Source organism: Oncorhynchus gorbuscha, linkage group LG21, assembly GCF_021184085.1.
Source record: "Oncorhynchus gorbuscha isolate QuinsamMale2020 ecotype Even-year linkage group LG21, OgorEven_v1.0, whole genome shotgun sequence".
Taxonomy (NCBI): Eukaryota; Metazoa; Chordata; class Actinopteri; order Salmoniformes; family Salmonidae; genus Oncorhynchus; species Oncorhynchus gorbuscha.
The window spans coordinates 52,927,992-52,951,013 of record NC_060193.1 but is presented as its reverse complement, the minus strand read 5'-3'; the positions used below and the strand labels follow the sequence as shown (position 1 = coordinate 52,951,013).

Below are 23,022 nucleotides of genomic sequence, written 5' to 3'. Positions count from 1 at the left end.
CTAATGGCGTGCATTTGCAGTGCAAACCCGCAGATCATGAGTGGGTGGAAACTGTGATATTAATCCGCTGATCCCTGTGCCATTGAAAAAACAATACCGGTAATCTCCCTAAATAGATCCATTATGAACTCATAAAGCAATATGGCAAAAATCTGAATTATTTGTCGTTGCTATCTAGCTGCAATTTATGTATGCCGTTCGTTGAACGCATCGACCTAATTTGAGTGGTTCTCAGAATCCACATCCAGAATTAAAAGACGTCCCGCCCCTTTTCCTGCTCATGTAACGTGCAAACTCACTGTCACTCACTTTGGTTGCCTAGTACCCTCCCGGCATCCAACTAGAGTGTGCCATGCCCACGGTTTTCAACAGAAACCCAACGATCTGCTTAATAAATGGAACTGCTAGTTGCTAGCGAGGTCCATCAATACGCATTTTGTTTTCTGTTTATTTAACTAGCGGCTGTGTTTTCATGGGAAATGTATTAGCAAGCTAACGTCAGATAGCGCGATAACTGCGCCAAAAATGATGCGAGATTCAATCGAATGCTGCACTGCTAGCTAGTCAGCCAAATCTGACTGGGGAATGGTCATTTCTCAGTTTGCCAGCATCACAGCTCTGACACATCACGAAGCCGTTCAGCTATCAAGACATAACGCTGGAAACTAGCTAGCGTTTAGTTGGATAGAAAAAGGAGGACGAGCATTTGCTGGGAAGTGGTGACTGTGCCATTGCAAGACTGGCCATATGGATGCGTTGCCTTTGTGTGCATTTTATTGACAATTGTGGCTTGGCTCTAGCTAGGGGGTGGACGGCGCTGAGAAGGCGGACAGTTGGCTACGTTAGCTAACTAGCTTGTTGGATGTCGCGACAGTGCAGTTAGCCCCGTTCGTTGTGTCAGGCCAAGGACCAGGGGACGCACGAACCCAAGTCAGTGAACAGGGGGTATTGCAATCAAGGCGGGTAATAGGGATAGTTAGCTAGCTAGCTAGTTGTCCAACTAGCTAGCTAACGTGAGAAATCTAAACAAGGCTTGAAGCGCGCATCAACGGAGAGAGGCCCTCAACACACCCCCTCGCACCGACACTGCCCCCTCTTCACCGATCCTCCCGTGATTTGCTGAGATCTGTACACGGGTGAAGTCGGACAGTTCTCGGTTGGGGACAACTTGACAGCGAGGCCCCTAGCTCCCCTCCCCCATCCAAGACCCCTCAGTCCACCTCCTCGCCAGACATTAGAAGCGAGGATCGGGATATTAGATACCTAGCTAAAGTTAACCCAACCAGCTAGTCCATTCTAACCCGCGGGTTGCCAAAACCAGGAGGGATGACTTTGGAGTCGATGATGGCTTGCTGCCTGAGTGAAGAGGCGAAGGAATCGAAACGAATCAATGCGGAGATAGACAAACAACTCCGGCGAGACAAGCGGGACTCGAGGAGAGAACTGAAATTGCTCCTTCTCGGTAACTCAAACTGTCATCCATATTTTGGTGTTTCTTTGAACCATAGGTAGCTAGTTGCCGTTTTGTGAAATATCAATTTAGTTAACTAGATAGGTTAGCTAGCTAGCTTCAGGCCTCCACCCCCCCCCTCTCAAGTGAACTAGCTAGATGTCTAATGTTAGCTAACTAGTCAATATGTATTAGTTAGTTCACGTTAGCTAGCTAGATATGTGTTTGGTTAGCAAACGAGTTTGTTAGCTAGTCAGATGGGTAGGTAGCTAGCTACCTTCTGTTGCTAGCTAAATCACCAAGACACTTGGCCAACATCTTGGCACTTTAGCTGTTGGTGCTACTAGTGCTTGCTAACCAACTAGCTACTTAACGCTGGCATCTAGCTATTTGCTGTCATTGCTTGCTTGCTAACTAACTATCTTGCTTACCATCCACTCACCCCTGGTTTAACTCGTCAATTAGTCTATGAACGGTTAGTTAGCTAAGTGCTAGGCTTCAATTTAATTTTTAGAACGGGGGAATGGTCCATAATCAAATCAAGTGGTTATGCTAACTATGTATTATTAGATGAGTAACGTTAGTGTCGCCATATTGTTATATCTGCTGACTAGTACTGAATCCAAGTTCTACTACCACTAATACTATTACTTCAAGGACTGGAGAGGTCCATTTCAGAATGAATCTGATGGTGAAAAGAATTTAAGCATATATGGTCATGTTAATGGTACTGTATTGCAGAAAACAGATCCCTCCCTGCTGTTTTTATGTTAACCCCAGCCCCAATAAATGATCCATTGGAAGGTGATAGATTGTAACAGTTGCACTGCTAAATAAAAAATACAGGTGAGCTGAAAATTATGTCTTGCACATCCTATAGCTTGGCCTAGGCTCTATTTATTTTACCTTTATTTAACTAGGCAAGTCAGTTAAGAACACATTTTTATTTTCAACGACAGCCTAGGAACAGTGCAGGTTAACTGCCTGTTCAGGGGCAGAATGACATATTTGTACCTTGTCAGCTCAGGGAAATGAACTTGCAACCTTTCAGTTACTAGTCCAACGCTCTAACCACTAGGCTACCCTGCCTAGGAAAGAGTTCTGGTGTGCTCTCTGAATTAAATGTATATATATGAAACATTGGGTGCAGCTTCTCAACATCAGTCAGAAGCATGTAGATACGTGTGTGTGTGTGTGTGTGTGTGTGTGTCTGCTTTTACAGACCACCTGGCAGTAGAAGTTGTCCTAAGACACTGGTCTCTAGGATCAGTTTGGCATCCCTAAATCCTAACCTTAGCCACAGGAGAAAAATAACTGGCCTTAGATTGCCAGTGTCTACCAGTCTTTTAGACATAAAAAATAGCATTGTGTTTCTATTGGACAAGTTCATTTTGGGTAGTAGACTAGCTCTGTTTCAGAAACGTTTGCTCCCGTTTCACACTTACAAAACATATCCCAGGTTGTCTGACACGTGTGATTGCCCCTCTCTCCAGTCGTTTCCCTGTGGACCTTGGCTCAGTTCTGAGAAGTAGGCCAAACCACACAGAGACACAGTATTCTATTGTAGGCTATTTTGTCATTTTTACCATTTTTATCACACTCTCCTACTGTATTGTATTCTTGACTTGAACCTGTGGGGAGCATATTAGGCCTAGGTCACGAAGAAGAAAATTATATCTTTCACACGGAACAAAAAAATATTAACACAACATGTAAAGTGTTTGTCCCATGTTTCATGAGCTGAAATAAAAGATCCCCGAAATGTTTCATACGCACAAAAAGCTTATTTCTCTCATTCTGTGCACAAATTTGTTTGCATCTCTGTTAGTGACTATTTCACTTTTTGCCAAGATAATCCATCCACCTGACAGGTGTGGCATATCAAGAAGCAAATTAAACAGCAGGATCATTACACAGGTGCACCTTGTGCTGGGGGCAATACAAGGCCACTAAGATGTGCAGTTTTCTCACACAATGCCACAGATGTCTCAAGTTTTGAGTGTGCAGTTGGCATGCTGACTGAAGGAATGTCCACCAGAGCTATTGCTAGAGAATTTCATGTTAATTTCTATACCATAAGCCGCCTTCAATGTCGTTTTGGAGAATTTGGCATAACATCCAACCGGCCTCACAACTGCAGACCGCGTGTAACCACGCAAGCCGAGGACCTCCTCATCCGGCTTATTCAGCCACCTGGACAGCTGATGAAACTGGGTTTGCACAACCAAATAATTTCTGCACAAACTGTCAGAAACCATCTCAGGGAAGCTCATCTGGGTTCTCGACATCCTCACCAGGGTCCTGACCTAACTGCGGTTCGGCATCGTAACTTACTTCAGTGGGCAAATGCTTACCTTTGATGCCCACTGATATGCTGGAGAAGTGTGCTCTTCATGGATGAATCCTGGTTTCAACTGTACCGGGCAGATGGCAGACAGTGGTATATGGTGTAGTGGGGAGAGCGGTTTTCTGATGTCAACGTTGTGATCAGAGTGCTCCATGGTAGCAGTGGGGTTATGGTATAGGCAGGCATAAGCTATGGACAATGAACACAATTGCATTTAAGCAATGGCAATTTGATTGCACAGAGATACCATGACGAGATCCTGAGACCCATTGCCGACCCATTCATCCGCTGCCATCACTTCATGTTTCAGCATGATAATGCACGTCCCCATGTTGCAAGGATCTATGCACAATTCCTGGAAGCTGAAAATGTCCCAGTTCTTCCATGGCCTGCGTACTCACCAGACATGTCACCCATTGAGCATGTTTGGTATGCTCTGGATCGGCCAGTACGACAGCGTGTTCCAGTTCCTGCCAATGTCCAACAACTTCACATAGCCATTGAAGAGGCCACAATCAACAGCCTGATCAACTCTGTGTGAAGGAGATGTCACGCTGCATGAGGCAAATGGTGCTGAAACCAGATACTGACTGGTTTTCTGAATCCCCCCACACACTTAAAAAAAAGTATCTGTGACCAACAGATGCATATCTGTATTCGCAGTCATGTGAATTCCATAGATTAGGGCCTCATTAATTGAATTCCATTGATTGATTTCCTTTGAACAGTAACTCAGTAAAATCTTTGAAATTCTTGCAATGTTGCTTTTTATTTTTACACACACACACACACACACACACACACACACACACACACACACACACACACACACACACACACACACACACACACACACACACACACACACACACACACACACACACACACACACACACACACACACACACACACACTATCTGTATGCAGTAGGCTCCGTTGGATTACTGTTCCCCACTTCCATTTCTCAATTCTACTGCTTCAGAGTGGAGCACAGAGATGATGGATGTGTGGGTTGGGACTGTTCACTTCATCATCAATATATATCTGTTTATACCTACTGACTATTCCTACTCTTGTGTTGCAATGCTGTATGAGTCTAGCACCAGGGCTGGAACTAAAACCAGTACTAGTTCTGCAGGATCAGCTAGCCCTGATCAGTGGAGAAGTCTACTTCCTGTATCAGATTTTCAGATTTGAGTCCGTCAGTGGGACTTCTGTGAGAGGCAGTGTGTGCCTGTGCCTCTGTGTGACCAGTCGTGCAGTAAACAGACTATTCTAAGTAAGTTTAGGCTGTGTATTTGTGTCTGAGCAGGGATAAGGAGGTGTAAAGAAGGATTAGTCCAGGTCTATAATAGGCTTTGTTAAACATGGATAAAGCTTAGACTGATATGTCACTGACTCCTATTAGTCACACCAGGGCTATGCATGGTTTTCCGGGTCAATTACCTTGTTTTTAAATGCTCCATAGTTCTACACTCTCCTGTTCAATGCATGATGTTACAAGTACCACAGAGCTGTTGCATTTATCAGGAGTTGATTGTACATGCAAATACTGTGGTTTCCTATGGCTCGGTTGGTTGAAGTGCTTGTATGACCAAAGTTGAATTTTGATGCCCGAAGATGGGACAGGCCATGGAGACCTCACTCACTCTACCTCCCTCCATCTCCCCTGTAACATGTGCTGCTGAGGGCCATATCAGGCCATGGGACCAGCCATGCTCCACAGCTCTGGTGGCGTTTTCCTCTACTTGGTCAAAACACAGAGAGGGCTCTAGGCTGGCTGGGCTGGGGGCTGCTGTAGCTTGACTAGGGACTGGCTGGCTGGGCTGGGGGCTGCTGTAGCTTGACTAGGGACTGGCTGGCTGGGCTGGGGGCTGCTGTAGCTTGACTAGGGACTGGCTGGCTGGGCTGGGGGCTGCTGTAGCTTGACTAGGGACTGGCTGGCTGGGCTGGGGGCTGCTGTAGCTTGACTAGGGACTGGCTGGCTGGGCTTGGGGCTGCTGTAGCTTGACTAGGGACTGGCTGGCTGGGCTGGGGGCTGCTGTAGCTTGACTAGGGACTGGCTGGCTGGGCTGGGGGCTGCTGTAGCTTGACTAGGGACTGGCTGGCTGGGCTGGGCTGGGGGGCTGCTGTAGATTGACTAGGGACTGGCTGGCTGGGCTGGGGGCTGCTGTAGCTTGGCTAGGGACTGGCTGGCTGGGCTGGGGGCTGCTGTAGCTTGGCTAGGGACTGGCTGGCTGGGCTGGGGGCTGCTGTAGCTTGACTAGGGACTGGCTGGGGGCTGCTGTAGCTTGGCTAGGGACTGGCTGGCTGGGCTGGGGGCTGCTGTAGCTTGACTAGGGACTGGCTGGCTGGGCTGGGGGCTGCTGTAGCTTGGCTAGGGACTGGCTGGCTGGGCTGGGGGCTGCTGTAGCTTGACTAGGGACTGGCTGGCTGGGCTGGGGGCTGCTGTAGCTTGACTAGAGACTGGCTGGCTGGGCTGGGGGCTGCTGTAGCTTGACTAGGGACTGGCTGGCTGGGCTGGGGGCTGCTGTAGCTTGACTAGGGACTGGCTGGCTGGGCTGGGGGCTGCTGTAGCTTGACTAGGGACTGGCTGGCTGGCTGGCCTCGGGGCTGCTGTAGCTTGACTAGGGACTGGCTGGCTGGGCTGGGGGCTGCTGTAGCTTGAATAGGGGCTGGGGGCTGCTGTAGCTTAACTTGGGGCTGTCTGGCTTGGGCTGCTATTGCCAGGCTTGGGGTTGTGCTGGCTGGGATGGGGGCTGCTGTAGCTTGACTAGGGACTGGCTGGCTGGGTTGGGGGCTGCTGTAGCTTGACTTGGGGCTGGCTGGCTCGGCTGGGGGCAGCTGTTGACTGAATTGGGGCTGTGTTGGCTGGGCTGGGGGCTGCTGCAGCATGACTTGGAGCTGTGTATCTGTGACCTGGGTGACCTGGGCTGTTGGCTAAGTGAACTGCAGCCTACTCAGTCACTTTCTTGTCCTGCTGCTTCGCTCCAAATGGGAGGGGTTTTCATGTCGGGCTAGCAGGGCTCAGACTCTCCGAATGGAGGAGAAACTAGCTCAGATTAAGTTAGTTTTGGGTGGTCACTCACTAGCCAGGGCCAGGTTGAGGGGTTTAGTTCTAAACCCTGGTGACGGTCAGAGCAGAAATAGCCTGGTGGAGAGAGAACTCAGGTGTTCTCTCATTATTTTGGTCAAATAAGGGAATGTTGTCATGCTTCTTGAGCTAGATTTGACAGCCTTGTGTGTGTGTGTGTTAAATCCCTCGATGCCAAGGGTCAGGTTTAGGGATAATTATCTGACTTGCATTACATAAATACTATTATAAAAAAATGGCATAATTCTATATTCTATTTTTTTTTAACCTCCTAGGCCATCAACATGGTGTTCAGGTTCACCAAACCTTTTCTATGATTCTGACCCACTGTGACGAAGTGACTGGCTGGTTCACAGTCCGACACACCCACACCCACCACACACACACACTCAGAAGCCAGCCTATAAATACTTTCCCAGGTGCTCGCCTTGTTAATGAAGAGCATTTTAATCGAGTGTGTGTCCCACAGCCGCCAATCCTCATGGAACACCACGCACACACAGCCCAAACGGGGTCATGCATTCCTCTCTGGAGATGTAGGGGGGTTATGAGGCAGAGTTCCAGACTAACTTTTATTCTGGTGGCGCTGGTGCTCCCAACGTTTTCAGTTGATGGCACCAGCACCTGGGTTTTCACCACTGCTCAGCGATAATGACCTGACCTGTGTCTTGTATTGTGCCTGCATTCCATACAGAACCTAATAATGACTAGCTGTCTTTTATATTCACATGCCCTTGCAGAGCTTGACATTCAGGTGGGCCAGTGCCAACTGGAAGCTACTGGCCCAAATTAAAATAATACTGACCAGGGAAAGCGGATGATGCACGCATCATTTAAATGTTATCTTTCGCTTGCGGGCTGAGCAAGTAGCCTATAGTCTATAATGACCTACCCTCCATACACAAAGAAATGACATTTTAACTTGACATTATCATTTATATTGATTGTTTGGAGGGAAAAAAATTGTGCAAAGATTTTATTTGATCTGAAAAGGGTGTTAAAGATTTAAAGTCACTTTGTAGGTTTCTATAAAATCAGTTTTTATCTTTTGGTAAATTCAGTTCCTGCTGTTTTTATTTTTCCAGAGTTATCCTAGGTTTTTTTTTCAGGTTTTCACTCTCAAAATCACCTTTTTATAGAAAAAGAACATTCCATTTCTGTATTTAAGTCCACCACAATGCTTAAACCACATCAGGAGAACAAAAGCAACGTTGGAGGGTGTAGTTGCCCTTTAATTTGTGTAAACTAGCAAGAGACCATTGGTTGGATAGTTGTGTTTTTACTGTAGGCTACATCTGATGGCAGTTTGCTAAACAAATGTCCTGCGATTGATCCAATTCATCATGAAATCATTCTGCCAGGTAGGCCTACTTTGCAGTCATTTAATTGGGAAGGTTCTTTGGGGAATGCCTTTAGAGATGTTCATTCAGCCTCCCAAGTGGCACTACAGCGCAGTGTTGCGAAGTCACTATTGCCTGGGGTTCAATCCCAAACGGCCGTGACTGGGAGTTCCATAGGGCGGTGCATAATTTCCCAGCACCGTCCGGGTTAGTGGAGGGTTTGGGCGGGGGGCGTTACTTGGCTCATCGAGCTCTAGCGACTCCTTTTGGTGGGCCGGGCGCCTGCAGGCTGACTTCGGTTGTCAGTTGAACGGTGTTTCCTCCGACACATTGCTGCTGGCTTCAGGGTTAAGTGAACAGGTGTTAAGAAGCGCAGTTTGTTGTGTCTTGTTTTGGAAGAGGCATGACTCGACCTTCGCCTCTCACTCTCGAGCCCGTTGGGGAGTTTCAGCAATGAGACAAAATCATAATCACGAAAAAGGGGGTCAAAATGACAACAAAGTTAATTCAAAAAGTGCATGATGACTGAATTGCGCATCGCAAAGATTCAACCAAGACTTCGGACCAACATGTTTGGATACCTGGTTTACTTACCCATTGCTGTTTTGAAAAGCTAATTGTGAACCAAAGACTAACTTGACCAGCTATATTTTCTTTTTTCACTTGCATCCTAGCGACCAATAAAAAAATTCTGTCTTACTGCCAAGTCAAATGGTTGCAAATACAAGTGTTTGTTTTTTTTGTTTCCGTTTTGTGCCTTGTGAAGGTAGAGGTGAAAGTGGTCACATTTACAACCCCCTTGTCAGTCCCAAGAGGCCAAGGTTCTGTTCTAGAAGCACGGTTTTGACTGCTCCTACAGTTTTGCTTCGGTACTGCAGATTAACTGACGCCCAGCCCAGAAAGATAATTGCCACATAGAGAAATCAGATTAGAAAATTCCTAATAAGCAGCTCTAATTTCCCGGCGGCATCGAGGGCCATGGCCTTATTGCCCCCGGGGAAAAAATGATGCCTTGCACCCAAAGTGGCCATTGTGCACTTGCGCCTAATACAATAATTATTCTTCCCTTCTCCCAGCTGCCAATCACCATGCTCCGAAGCACCTCTCGCTCACATGTCTTTCTCAGATAATTACATTCTTATTAACCAATGCCTGTCACGTGATTGGGTCCTTCTCACTGGCATCGCAGCTCCAAAGGGAGGCAACAAGTGAAGACGGACTCATCAGGGATGCAACCACGGGCCATTCTTATCCGAATTCCGATGTGCATATAACCTGTTATCAGCAGTCTGCTTTACCACAATGCAAATGTCTACCTCTGGATTTGCATACACACACACACACACACACACACACATAAATCACTAGTTAGGGCCCTATAAAAACGGAATCCAGACATAAAGCGGAATAAAAAAACTAACCAATTTTAGTTAAATTATTCCGAGGCGCATCAAGATGAGTATGCCTAATGAACAGCACTAGCCTATGTCAATCTACTATGCTCCATAGTACAAAAGGTGAGACATTCTATTGTGCATTAAATAAATGTCACAAACGCTCTGGGACAGTTGTGGGATGCGACGGAACCACTGTACATACGTTTTTTTTTTTTCAAGCAATGAGGCTGATGCAATAGATCAGAAAGTTAAGCTGAAAATGTTGATAAACTATTAGGCTATTTCTTCACATTTATAAAGCACAGCAATGCGCACACGGCAGTAGGCTATAAGCATGAATGTTCCAAAATGCATTTAGCAGCAAAAGTGCACCACACATGCGAGTGGTTTCATATGACAGAGATGAAAATACCCTTCAGAAATGTATACCTCCATTACACCTAAATTGTCATTGTTCAAAATGGTACGCATCATCACCTCGATGTGTGCGACAGAAGTTCAACATTCACCTTCTGCTTCCATTTCTGTCAGGCGGTTAACGCATACAGTTTGATGCCTACGTTGGATAAATCCAACCTATGAACCAAACAGAACGCACTGCAACTGCCTCTGCAACGTAATGCTGCAAGGCAAACGCAGCGTTCCATTGGAAATGAATGTACTGCTGGTGTACCAGAATGCACTGCAACTGCCTCTGCAACGTAATGCTGCATTGGAAATGAATGTACTGCTGGGCAAATGCAGCGTAATGCTTCCATTGGAAATGAATGTACTGCTGGTGTACCAGAATGCACTGCAACTGCCTCTGCAACGTAATGCTGCAAGGCAAATGCAGCGTTCCATTGGAAATGAATGTACTGCTGGTGTACCAGAATGCACTGCAACTGCCTCTGCAACGTAATGCTGCAAGGCAAATGCAGCGTTCCATTGGAAATGAATGTACTGCTGGTGTACCAGAATGCACTGCAACTGCCTCTGCAACGTAATGCTGCAAGGCAAACGCAGCATTCCATTGGAAATGAATGTACTGCTGGTGTACCAGAATGCACTGCAACTGCCTCTGCAACGTAATGCTGCAAGGCAAACGCAGCGTTCCATTGGAAATGAATGTACTGCTGGTGTACCAGAATGCAATGATGCTGTCGGTGTGATCGGGGAGTTAGAAAGGGGGAAGACATAATGATGCACGGGTTGTTAATGACTGGAATTGTGTCTTTGGCTGCTGGACAATAACAGTTGAAAACACGAGACACTGGTTTCAATGGCATATGAGGAAGTGTTTATAAAAGAATCCCCTTAGCATTCCCATGGTCAGAACATGGTAAGACATGCCCCATAAAATGATAAACTTCCAGGTTTTAACTAATTGCGTTTATGGTTAAGTGGTTTCAAAATGTTGACTGCCTCCATTCAGATTGCAAGGTGGGTGATGCTGAAGTGCACAGCGGACACTGTCCTTTCTTTCCTATCGGAACAAACAGTCCCTCGAGTATGTGGACAGAATCAAGCCTTTAGATCGTAGTAATGATCCTACTTTATACATATCAAACATGACTGGCGTTTAGCCTATATCTCTGTAATTAAAAGTCTCATTTAAAGTGTGGCTACATTTTCAGGCGCCTCCCTCATGTCAGCAACGGCCTGGACATGATATGATCTTGCCAATACGGGTAGGCTATCACCTGCACTTCGACATGTAGGCTAATTATTTCTGTACTACATAAATTATGTTACGAAAAACATGTTTCAGTTTTCAAATTAATTTAAATGGACTATATTGGATAATGGCCTTGGTGCCCTGGCACATTGGGCTCCTCTTGAAGGCCAAATGGCCTTGCCCGTAAGAAATTCCAGGCCTGCTAATAAGACCCTTTAGTCATCACATTTGTGCCAAAAAAATCGGAATTAGTCAAATAATTGTAGCAGACGCCGAAAATTTAAAATAAATCAACCTAACTTCATTTGTCACTCACAGCCAAATATATTAACATTTTAATATTCATCCAATGTCTGCGATATTATTGGATAAGGTGATGGTGTTGTTGTGGCTGCCCCTGCTGCTCCCTGTGCGCACTGAGTGGTAGTGCACATGTGATGCTGGTCTGTATAAACCGGGTGCAACCCTGATATAGACGGTCCATGAATTGGCGAACGTGTCTACCTTGAAAACAACAGAGTGGTCATCTTGGACGCAGTATCCAGTTCTTATACCCCAGTGGTCAGACCCCCCCCACGCCTCTTTCTCCCCCTCGTTCTGTATCCCTATTTCACTGCAACACCCCCCCCCCCCATTCACTCCTTTTTTCTGTCTCTTTATATCCCCTCCCTTCCTGCTGGTGATGTCAGAATGGAACTGATACACTGGTACATACGTTTGTTCCCCCCTCTTACCCTAAGCTTGGGGATAAGGAGTGTGTGTGTGTGTGTGTGTTTTTTTTTAGGTAGGCCAACTAAGGGAAGTGGGGCTTCACAGCGTAGGTAACATTGACTGGCCTGGGGCTGACCACAGGATCTCTATAACCACAGTTAGTAGGCAGCTGGTGTGTGTTGTATTCCTTAGGGCTGCCTTGGCTGCTACGTGTGTGTGTGTGTGTGTGTGTGTGTGTGTGTGTGTGTGTGTGTGTGTGTGTGTGTGTGTGTGTGTGTGTGTGTGTGTGTGTGTGTGTGTGTGTGTGTGTCTCCTAAATGCTGCCAGAGAGACGTATACTTTGAGTCGCCCAGCAGGCTCCTGTCTCTTTGCTCCAAATGTCTCCGTGTTAACTATGATTAGCTGAATAGTCCTTTATTTCTTCTCCTTCCTAAAGTAGTACACACACATCTACGTTTCCACAACAGTTTCACGGTACAACAAAACCATCATGGGGAAAAACAAATTGGAAAATACCCAGACGCTAAGTAGTAGTTGTGTCTTCTGTTAGGTGCGAGGCATTGCAGACGAAGCTTGGGCAGCATCGACACAGTCTATGATCACGTTCCCATCCCACAGTGGGGAAGTCCAGAAATGAACTACACAGATAATCAACCACAGTTCACCATTGGTTAACCTCACCTAACCTGTTATCAGCAGTCTGCTTTACCACAATGCAAATGTCTACCTCTGGATTTGCATACACACTTATGTATATATACACACACACACACAAATCACTAGGTAGGGCCCTATAAAGATGGAATCCAGACATAGAAACAGAATTTTAAAAATGATTGAACTTATTAGAAAAGTATTTAAATTGCACTGAACTGTCAGCAGAGGAAATCCATTCTGAGATATGACAGGTTGTGTCTGCATGTGCCGACTTTGGTCTGGTTTGTTGGGGTTCAATGTTTTTTTATTTGTTTCTAAATCGGAAATCTACTATGTACAGTACCAGTCAAAGGTTTGGACACACCTACTCATTTAAGAGTTTTTCTTTGTTTTGACTATTTTCTACATTGTAGAATAATAATGAAGACATCAAAACTATGAAATAACACGTATGGAATCATGTAGTAACCAAAAGTTTTAAACAAATCAAAATATATTTTAGATTCTAGAAAGTAGCCACCCGTTGCCTTGATGACAGCTTTGCACACACTTGGCATTCTCTCAACCAACTTCACCTGGAATGCTTTTCCAACAGTCTTGAAGGAGTTCCCACACATGCTGAGCTCTTGTTGGCTGCTTTTCCTTCACTCTGTGGTCCAATTCATCCCAAACCATCTCAACTGGGTTGAGGTCACATGGTTGTGGATACCAGGTCATCTGATGCAGCACTCATCACTCTCCTTCTTGGTCAAATAGTTCTTACACAGCCTATTGTTGTGTTGAGCCATTGTCCTGTCGAAAAACAAATGATAGTCCCACTAATCGCAAACCAGAAGGGATGGCGTATCGCTGCTGAATGCTGTGTGCCTTGATTTTTTAAATAAAACAGTGTCACCTGCAAAGCACCTCCATACCATCACACCTACTCCATGCTTCACGCTGGGAACTACATATGCGGAGATCATCCGTTCACCTACTCTGCGTCTCACAAAGACACGGCGGATGGAACCAAAAATCTCCAATTTGTACTGATCAGACCAAAGGACAGATTTCCACTGGTCTAATGTCCATTGCTCTTGTTTCTTGGCCCAAGCAAGTCTCTTCTTATTGGTGTCCTTTAGTAGTGGTTTCTTTGCAGCAATTTGACCATGAAGACCTGATTCACACGGTCTCTTCTGAACAGTTGATGTTGAGATGTGTCTGTTACTTTAACTCTGTGAAGCATTTATTTGGGCTGCAATCTGAGGCTGGTAACTCTAATGAACTTATCCTCTGCAGCAGAGGTAACTCTGGGTCTTCCTTTCCTGTGGCGGTCCTCATGAGAGCCAGTTTCATCATAGCGCTTCGTGGGTTTTTGCGACTGCACCCTACCTGCACCCTATCTTGTCACAACACAACTAATTGTCTCAAACGCATTAAGAAGGAAAGAAATTCCACAAATGAACTTTTAACAAGACACCCGTTGAAATGCATTCCAGATGATTACCTTGTGAAATTGGTTGAGAGAATGGCAAGAGTATGCAAAGCTGTCATCAAGGCAAATGGTGGCTACTTTGAAGAATCTCAAATATAAAATATATTTTGATTTGAACAGCTTGTGGTTATTACATGATTCCTTATGTGTTATATCATAGTTTTGATTTCTTCACAATTATTCTACAACGTAGAAAATAATTAAAATAAAGAAAAACCCTTGAATGCGTAGGTGTGTCCAAACTTTTGACTGGTGTCTGTACACACACACACACACACACACACACACACACACACACACACACACACACACACACACACACACACACACACACACACACACACACACACACACACACACACACACACACACACACACACACACACACACACACACACACACACACACACGACTCAAGTTCAACACAACCTCCAGATTTTTTTTGCTGACCACGTTCTTTCTGTTTCCCTGAAGAATTGTATGTTAAACAAACACATTCAACATTTGTGTGCATTTACCACATTTTTCCAATGTAGTGTTTAGTGTCCGCTAAAAATCAGTGCTGTGTGTGTTTTTCTGTCTGCTGAGGTATTTGCGCAAGGTTCCTCTATTACTCTGCTCTCTTGCCACCATCATATCTGATACCACATACACCCCTCTCTTTACCAGACGTGTTTGTGTGTGTGTGTGTGTGGGCTGTGTTTCTCACCCTGCGCTGTAGCCTCGTGGGCGTTTTTCTAAGCGCTGCTGTCTTTCTCGCGCTGATGCCTGGAAAGACCCAAGTAGTGTCAGCTAGTAAAAGGTGTGTGAGTGTATATGTAAGCGTTGCTCTGGTTCTCTCTCTCTCTCTCTCGCTCTCTCTTTTTCTCTCTCTGCCGACTGGGAAGGAAAGCGTTATCAAACCCAGTAGTGTGGTCTATTAAAAGGTGACCTCTGTTTTTCTAGGTTGCCACCAAAAAAGAATGGACAGATTCTAGTTCTGAATATCCCAAATGCTTGACAGGGAGGTGGATGAGAGAGTGAGGGATGGGAGAGGCGAAGGGAAGAGAGGAAGGGGGAGGTGGATGAGAGAGTGAGGGACGGGAGAGGCGAAGGGAAGAGAGGAAGGGGGAGGTGGATGAGAGAGTGAGGGACGGGAGAGGCGAAGGGAAGAGAGGAAGGGGAGGTGGATGAGAGTGAGGGATGGGAGAGGCGAAGGGAAGAGAGGAAGGGGAGGTGGATGAGAGAGTGAGGGATGGGAGAGGCGAAGGGAAGAGAGGAAGGGGAGGTGGATGAGAGAGTGAGGGATGGGAGAGGCGAAGGGAAGAGAGGAAGCGGGAGGTGGATGAGAGAGTGAGGGATGGGAGAGGCGAAGGGAAGAGAGGAAGGGGGAGGTGGATGAGAGAGTGAGGGATGGGAGAGGCGAAGGGAAGAGAGGAAGGGGGAGGTGGATGAGAGAGTGAGGGATGGGAGAGGCGAAGGGAAGAGAGGAAGGGGGAGGTGGATGAGAGAGTGAGGGACGGGAGAGGCGAAGGGAAGAGAGGATGGGGGAGGTGGATGAGAGAGTGAGGGACGGGAGAGGCGAAGGGAAGAGGGGAGGTGGATGAGAGAGTGAGGGACGGGAGAGGCGAAGGGAAGAGAGGAAGGGGAGGTGGATGAGAGAGTGAGGGACGGGAGAGGCGAAGGGAAGAGAGGAAGGGGGGAGGTGGATGAGAGAGTGAGGGATGGGAGAGGCGAAGGGAAGAGCGGAAGGGGAGGTGGATGAGAGAGAGGGATGGGAGAGGTGAAGGGAAGAGAGGAAGGGGGTGTGGATGAGAGAGTGAGGGATGGGAGAGGCGAAGGGGAGGAGGGAGACAGAGGCTGGTAGTGTGCTCTAGAGGAGAGATGGAGTAAGGGTGAGGCTGGGTGAAGAGAAGGGAAGGTGGGGGTGGGCTGGGGGAGAGGAGGGAGACAGAGGCTGGTAGTGTGCTCTAGAGGAGAGATGGAGTAAGGGTGAGGCTGGGTGAAGAGAAGGGAAGGTGGGGGTGGGCTGGGGGAGAGGAGGGAGACAGAGGCTGGTAGTGTGCTCTAGAGGAGAGATGGAGTAAGGGTGAGGCTGGGTGAAGAGAAGGGAAGGTGGGGGTGGGCTGGGGGAGAGGAGGGAGACAGAGGCTGGTAGTGTGCTCTAGAGGAGAGATGGAGTAAGGGTGAGGCTGGGTGAAGAGAAGGGAAGGTGGGGGTGGGCTGGGGGAGAGGAGGGAGACAGAGGCTGGTAGTGTGCTCTAGAGGAGAGATGGAGTAAGGGTGAGGCTGGGTGAAGAGAAGGGGAGGTGGGGGTGGGCTGGGGGAGAGGAGAGGAGGGAGACAGAGGCTGGTAGTGTGCTCTAGAGGAGAGATGGAGTAAGGGTGAGGCTGGGTGAAGAGAAGGGAAGGTGGGGGTGGGCTGGGGGAGAGGAGGGAGACAGAGGCTGGTAGTGTGCTCTAGAGGAGAGATGGAGTAAGGGTGAGGCTGGGTGAAGAGAAGGGAAGGTGGGGGTGGGCTGGGGGAGAGGAGGGAGACAGAGGCTGGTAGTGTGCTCTAGAGGAGAGATGGAGTAAGGGTGAGGCTGGGTGAAGAGAAGGGAAGGTGGGGGTGGGCTGGGGGAGAGGAGGGAGACAGAGGCTGGTAGTGTGCTCTAGAGGAGAGATGGAGTAAGGGTGAGGCTGGGTGAAGAGAAGGGAAGGTGGGGGAGAGGAGGGAGACAGGCTGGTAGTGTGCTCTAGAGGAGAGATGGAGTAAGGGTGAGGCTGGGTGAAGAGAAGGGGAGGTGGGGGTGGGCTGGGGGAGAGGAGAGGAGGGAGACAGAGGCTGGTAGTGTGCTCTAGGGGAGAGGAAGCGACAGAACAGAAGTGAGATGGAGGGAGAGATCTTATGACAGGGTCACGAGAAATAAATCAGACCTCAGACTGATCTTTCACTGAGGACACGGGCCGTGTTCCAGTACTGTAACACAGCCTCTTCTCTCCTTGGGCAATGTTCCAATACTGTTACATCCTCTTTTCTCTTTGGGCTGCATCCCAATACTGTGAGGAGGAAATAAAAAAATGACCTTACATCAGCAGCGTCTTTTATATATTACACGGGACCAGTCATAAATTTGGACACACCTATTCATTCCAGGGGTTTTCTTTATTTTTACTATTTTCTACATTGTAGAATAATAGTGAAGACATCAAAACTCTGAAATAACACATATGAAATCATATTTCCAAAAAAATCGATTTTATATTTGAGATTGTTCAAAGTAGCCACCCTCTGCCTTGACAGCTTTGCACACTCTTTGGCATTCTCTCAACCTGCTTCATGAGGTAATCACCTGGAATGCAATTAGCAAGTGTGCCTTGTTAAAAGTTTGTTTGTGGAATTTCTTTCCTTAATGCGTTTGAGCCAATCAGTTGCGTTGTGACAAGGTGGGGGTGGTATACAGAAGATATCCCTATTTGGTAAAAGACCAAGTTCCATATTATGGCAAGAACAGCTCAAACAAAGCAAAGAGAAACGACAGTCCATCATTACTTTAAGACATGTTCAATCGGGAACATTTCAAGAACATCGAAAGTTTCTTTAAGTGCAGTCACAAAAACCATCAAGCTCTATGATGAAACTGGCTCTCATGAGGACCTTCACAGGAAAGGAAGACCCAAATTTACCTCTGCAGGAGTGGCTAAGTTCATTAACTGCACCTCAGATTGCAGCCCAAATAAATGCTTCACAGAGTTCAAGTAACAGTAACATCAACTGTTCAGAGGAGACTGCATGAATCAGGCCTTCATGGTCAAATTGCTGCAAAGAAACCACTACTAAAGGACAGCAATAAGTAGAAGAGACTTGAATGGGCCAAGAAACACGAGCAATGGACATTAGACCAGTGGAAATCTGTCCTTTGGTCTGATGAGTCCAAACTGTCTTTGTGAGACGCAGAGTAGGTGAACGGATGATCTCCGCATGTGTTGTTCCCACCATGGAGGAGGAGGTGTGATGGTGTGGGGGTGCTCTGCTGTTGACACGGTCTGTGACTTGTTTAGAATTCAAGACACACTTAACCAGCATGGCAACCACAGCATTCTGCAGCGATCTGCCATCCCATCTGGTTTGCGTTTAGTGGGACTATCATTTGTTTTTCAACAGGACAATGACCCAAAACACACCTCCAGGCTGTGTAAGGGCTATTTGAACAAGAAGGAGAGTGATGAGTGCTGCATCAGATGACCTGGCCTCCACAACCACCCGACCTCAACCCAGTTGAGATGGTTTGAGATGAGTAGGGCTGCAGAGTTAAGGAAAAGCAGCCAACAAGCTGAGCAGCTTATGTGGGAACTCCTCCAAAACTGTTGGAAAAGGAAAGAAATTCCACCTGTTAACTTTTAACAAGGCACACCTGTTAGATGAAATGCATTCCAGGTGACTACCTCATGAAGCTGGTTGAGAGAATGCCAAGAGTTTGCAAAGCTGACATCAAGGCAAAGGGTGGCTACTTTGAACAATCTAAATTATATTTTGATTTTAACATTTTTTGGTTACTACATGATTCCATGTGTTATTTCATAGTGTTGATGTCCTCACTATTATTCTACAATGTAGAAAATATAAAAATTAAAAAAAAAACTTAAATGAGTAGGCGTGTCCAAACTTTTGACTGGTAATGTATATATTTTTTATTTAACCTTTATTTAAGTAGGCAAGTCATTTAAGAACAAATTCTTATTCCCAATGATGGCCAACCCAAAGGCCTCCTACGGGGGGCGAGGGCTGGGATTAAAAACATAATACAAAGCACACATCACGACAAGAGACACCACAACGCTACATGAAGAGAGACAAAAGACAACACCATGGCATGGCAGCAACAGACAACGCAGCATGGTAGCGACACCACATGACAACAACATGGTAGCATCACAACATGGCAGCAGCACAACGGTTGTCTAGGAACAACTTCATCCTCCTCCTCAGTGTTGTATCCGACTGAAGAGAGGAGCAGGGCCCTTCTACATAGCAGCAGAGAGAGATGGGGAGAGAGAGAGAGAGAGCCTGAGGCACAGTTATATTTACTATCCGCTAGGAAAGAAAGAGGAACAACTGCAGGGGGAGAGAAGAGGGGTTTCCATGGCAACCGAGATATGGCTGCTCTTCACAAACCTTGAATGTAGGTGTTGGTGTTTCTTTCTCCAGCTCTTTCAGTTTGCAGATATAGCAGATCTCTGTTTAGGGATTGACATGGCAGTAGCCTGGTGGTAGCCTGCCTCAGGGTATATGTGTATATGGGTTACCAGCAGCCCCCTTGGCTAGTGAGGGTTTAGCCAGCTAGCTGAAGTAAATCTAGCTAAAACGGTTACTTTGCCAAATGTGTGTGTTGTGAATTTTCATAAAACCACTGCATCAGAAAGTGAACATCTGATTTGGACAAGTTCAGATGATACCTCACTGTTTCTTTCTGTCTCATGCGTGCTAGACACGACCCCGGTGAGGACAGCTGGTGACAGAAATCAATTCATTACCAGGGAGAACAGAGAAGCAGGGGTATTATGGACCTGTAGGCCTGGAGGGGAACACCACTCCTTTAAAAGACAAGCGGCTCAAATTGTTTAATCTCACTCAATGATATGGCTGTTATTGTCTTCCACTCCCACCCCCCCCCCCCCCTCATCATCTCACTCACTCACAGATGGATGTAGTATTGGGACAAAGAACCTTTGACATATCTGAGAGCATAAACAGTTTAGCGTAATCAATTAGGCCTGTTCCCAGTACTGTTTTGTAGTGCATGGTGTCTGGCTGGGTCCTGGAGAGGCTTGTGTTTGCTAAAGGAGATGAGGGTGTGGCTGGGTCCTGGAGAGGCTTGTGTTTGCTAAAGGAGATGAGGGTGTGGCTGGGTCCTGGAGAGGCTTGTGTTTGCTAAAGGAGATGGGGGTGTGGCTGGGTCCTGGAGAGGCTTGTGTTTGCTAAAGGAGATGGGGGTCTGGCTGGGTCCTGGAGAGGCTTGTGTTTGCTAAAGGAGATGAGGGTGTGGCTGGGCCCTGGAGAGGCTTGTGTTTGCTAAAGGAGATGGGGGTCTGGCTGGGCCCTAGAGAGGCTTGTGTTTGCTAAAGGAGATGAGGGTGTGGCTGGGCCCTGCAGAGGCTTGTGTTTGCTAAAGGAGATGAGGGTGTGGCTGGGTCCTGGAGAGGCTTGTGTTTGCTAAAGGAGATGAGGGTGTGGCTGGGTCCTGGAGAGGCTTGTGTTTGCTAAAGGAGATGAGGGTGTGGCTGGGTCCTGGAGAGGCTTGTGTTTGCTAAAGGAGATGAGGGTGTGGCTGGGCCCTGGAGAGGCTTGGGTTTGCTAAAGGAGATGAGGGTGTGGCTGGGTCCTGGAGAGGCTTGTGTTTGCTAAAGGAGATGAGGGTGTGGCTGGGCCCTGGAGAGGCTTGTGTTTGCTAAAGGAGATGAGGGTGTGGCTGGGTCCTGGAGAGGCTTGTGTTTGCTAAAGGAGATGGGGGTGTGGCTGGGTCCTGGAGAGGCTTGTGTTTGCTAAAGGAGATGAGGGTGTGGCTGGGTCCTGGAGAGGCTTGTGTTTGCTAAAGGAGATGAGGGTGTGACTGGGCCCTAGAGAGGCTTGTGTTTGCTAAAGGAGATGAGGGTGTGGCTGGGTCCTGGAGAGGCTTGTGTTTGCTAAAGGAGATGAGGGTGTGGCTGGATCCTGAGTTTCTGCTGGAAAGACGAGGGTCTACTTCTGGCAGTCAGGTCATGTGACAGTTTTGTTTGAACCAATCCCCTGCCTCCCCTGGAGTTACAGTTTTAGGAATTCAGTCAATTAAAATAAATAAATGAGGCCCTAATCTATGGATTTCACGACTTGGAATACTTATGTGCATCTGTTGGTCACAGATGCCTTTAAAAAAAAAATGGGACTCACAGTGGTCCACAGGATCTTGTCACTGTATTTTTTGTGCATTCAAATTGCCATCAATTTGAAATGCATTCTCTAAAACGATGTTTGTAGAGAAATCAACTTTCAATTCTGGCAACCGCTCTGGTGGATATTCCTGCAGTCAGCATGCCAATTGCACACTCCCTCAACCTGAGAAATCTGTGGCATTGTGTTGTGACAACTTCACGTTATAGATTGTCCTTTTTTTATTGTCCCCAGCACAAGGTGCACCTGTTTAATGTTTAATCAGCTTCTTGATATGCTGCACCTGTCAGGTGGATGGATTATTTTGGCAAAGGAAAAAAACTCACTAACAGGGATGGAAACAAATTTGTGCACAAAATTTGAGTGAGAGTTTTTGTGCGTATGGAACATTTCTGGGATATTTCAGCCCATGAAATATGAGACCAACACTTTACATGTTGTGTTTTCTTTTGTTGTTCAGTGTTTGTCATTGGTTGGATGGAGCCTAATTTCAACCCATTCCTCTGTTTACGATTGTTACTCTTCTCACGGAAGTGCACTCATTCATTCCTCTTCATAGATTGGAAAGGAAAGGACTGGTGAAAGAAGGACTGTGAAGTCAGTGGAAACTCCCTGTAGCCCATGCCTACACCAAGCCAATGATTTTACATTCATGAGGTGGGAGTGAGCAAGTACTCTTATGGAAACTGTGAGGGGAGTCTAACTAGTTGGTCGTACAGTAGTAGGATTTCATAGTAACCCCAAACCGTCCTATGCTTTGTAGTTGACCATGGGGGTGAAACGAGCCACTGTGCGAATGGATACTGCAGTGCAGGCTGGGTTGAATGGTGCTTTGGGTGGTTCTGGTGGGGGTGTCGGTCTGAGGAGGAGGACATGGCTGTGGCGATCTGACAATCATCTGGTTCCTTCTGGTGGAATCTGTCTGCTGTTGCTGTTTGTGTTAAAGAACGAAACTGTTGAAACGGATCTCACTGGATTCCCCTTCACCCTGGCACTCACAACTCTCACTCGCTCCGTCTCACCCGCTCGCTCTCTCTCGCCCGCTTGCTCTCTGTCTCGCCCGCTCCCTCTCTGTCTCGCTCTCTGGCTCGCCCGCTTGCTCTCTGGCTCGCCCGCTCCCTCTCTGTCTCGCCCTCTGTCTCGCTCTCTGGCTCGCCCGCTCGCTCTCTGGCTCACCCGCTTGCTCTCTGGCTCGCCCGCTTGCTCTCTGGCTCGCCCGCTTGCTCTCTGGCTCGCCCGCTCCCTCTCTGTCTCGCCCTCTGTCTCGCTCTCTGGCTCGCCCGCTTGCTCTCTGGCTCGCCCGCTCGCTCTCTGGCTCGCTCTCTGTCTCGCTCTCTGGCTCGCCCTCTGTCTCGCTCTCTGTCTCGCCCTCTGTCTCGCTCTCTGTCTCGCCCTCTGTCTCGCTCTCTGTCTCGCCCGCTTGCTCTCTGGCTCGCTCTCTGTCTCGCTCTCTGTCTCGCCCTCTGTCTCGCTCTCTGGCTCGCCCGCTTGCTCTCTGGCTCGCCCGCTCCCTCTCTGTCTCGCCCTCTGTCTCGCTCTCTGGCTCGCCCGCTTGCTCTCTGGCTCGCCCGCTCCCTCTCTGTCTCGCTCTCTGGCTCGCCCGCTTGCTCTCTGGCTCACCCGCTCGCTCTCTGGCTCGCCCGCTCCCTCTCTGTCTCGCTCTCTGGCTCGCCCGCTTGCTCTCTGGCTTGCCCGCTTGCTCTCTGGCTCACCCGCTCGCTCTCTGGCTCGCCCGCTCCCTCTCTGTCTCGCCCTCTGTCTCGCTCTCTGGCTCGCCCGCTTGCTCTCTGGCTCACCCGCTCGCTCTCTGGCTCGCCCGCTTGCTCTCTGGCTCACCCGCCCGCTCCCTCTCTGTCTCGCCCTCTGTCTCGCTCTCTGGCTCGCCCGCTTGCTCTCTGGCTCGCCCGCTCCCTCTCTGTCTCGCTCTCTGGCTCGCCCGCTTGCTCTCTAGCTCACCCGCTCGCTCTCTGGCTCGCCCGCTCCCTCTCTGTCTCGCTCTCTGGCTC

General features: G+C 47.8%; 1 protein-coding gene across 2 annotated transcripts in view; it reads left to right on the top strand.

Annotated features, from left to right (window-relative positions):
• The first annotated feature begins 341 nt into the window (after window positions 1-341).
• The window catches only part of LOC124007768 (guanine nucleotide-binding protein subunit alpha-11-like), a 55,078-nt gene continuing 32,397 nt past the window's right edge, over window positions 342-23,022 (top strand). The window contains exon 1 of one of the 2 annotated variants that reach the window (XM_046318514.1): window positions 342-1,462. In XM_046318514.1, coding sequence (XP_046174470.1) covers window positions 1,327-1,462 — 136 coding nt within the window. In that variant the 5' untranslated portion in view covers window positions 342-1,326. The remainder of the gene's footprint in view (window positions 1,463-23,022) is intronic. The other variant, XM_046318513.1, reaches the window with a different exon arrangement.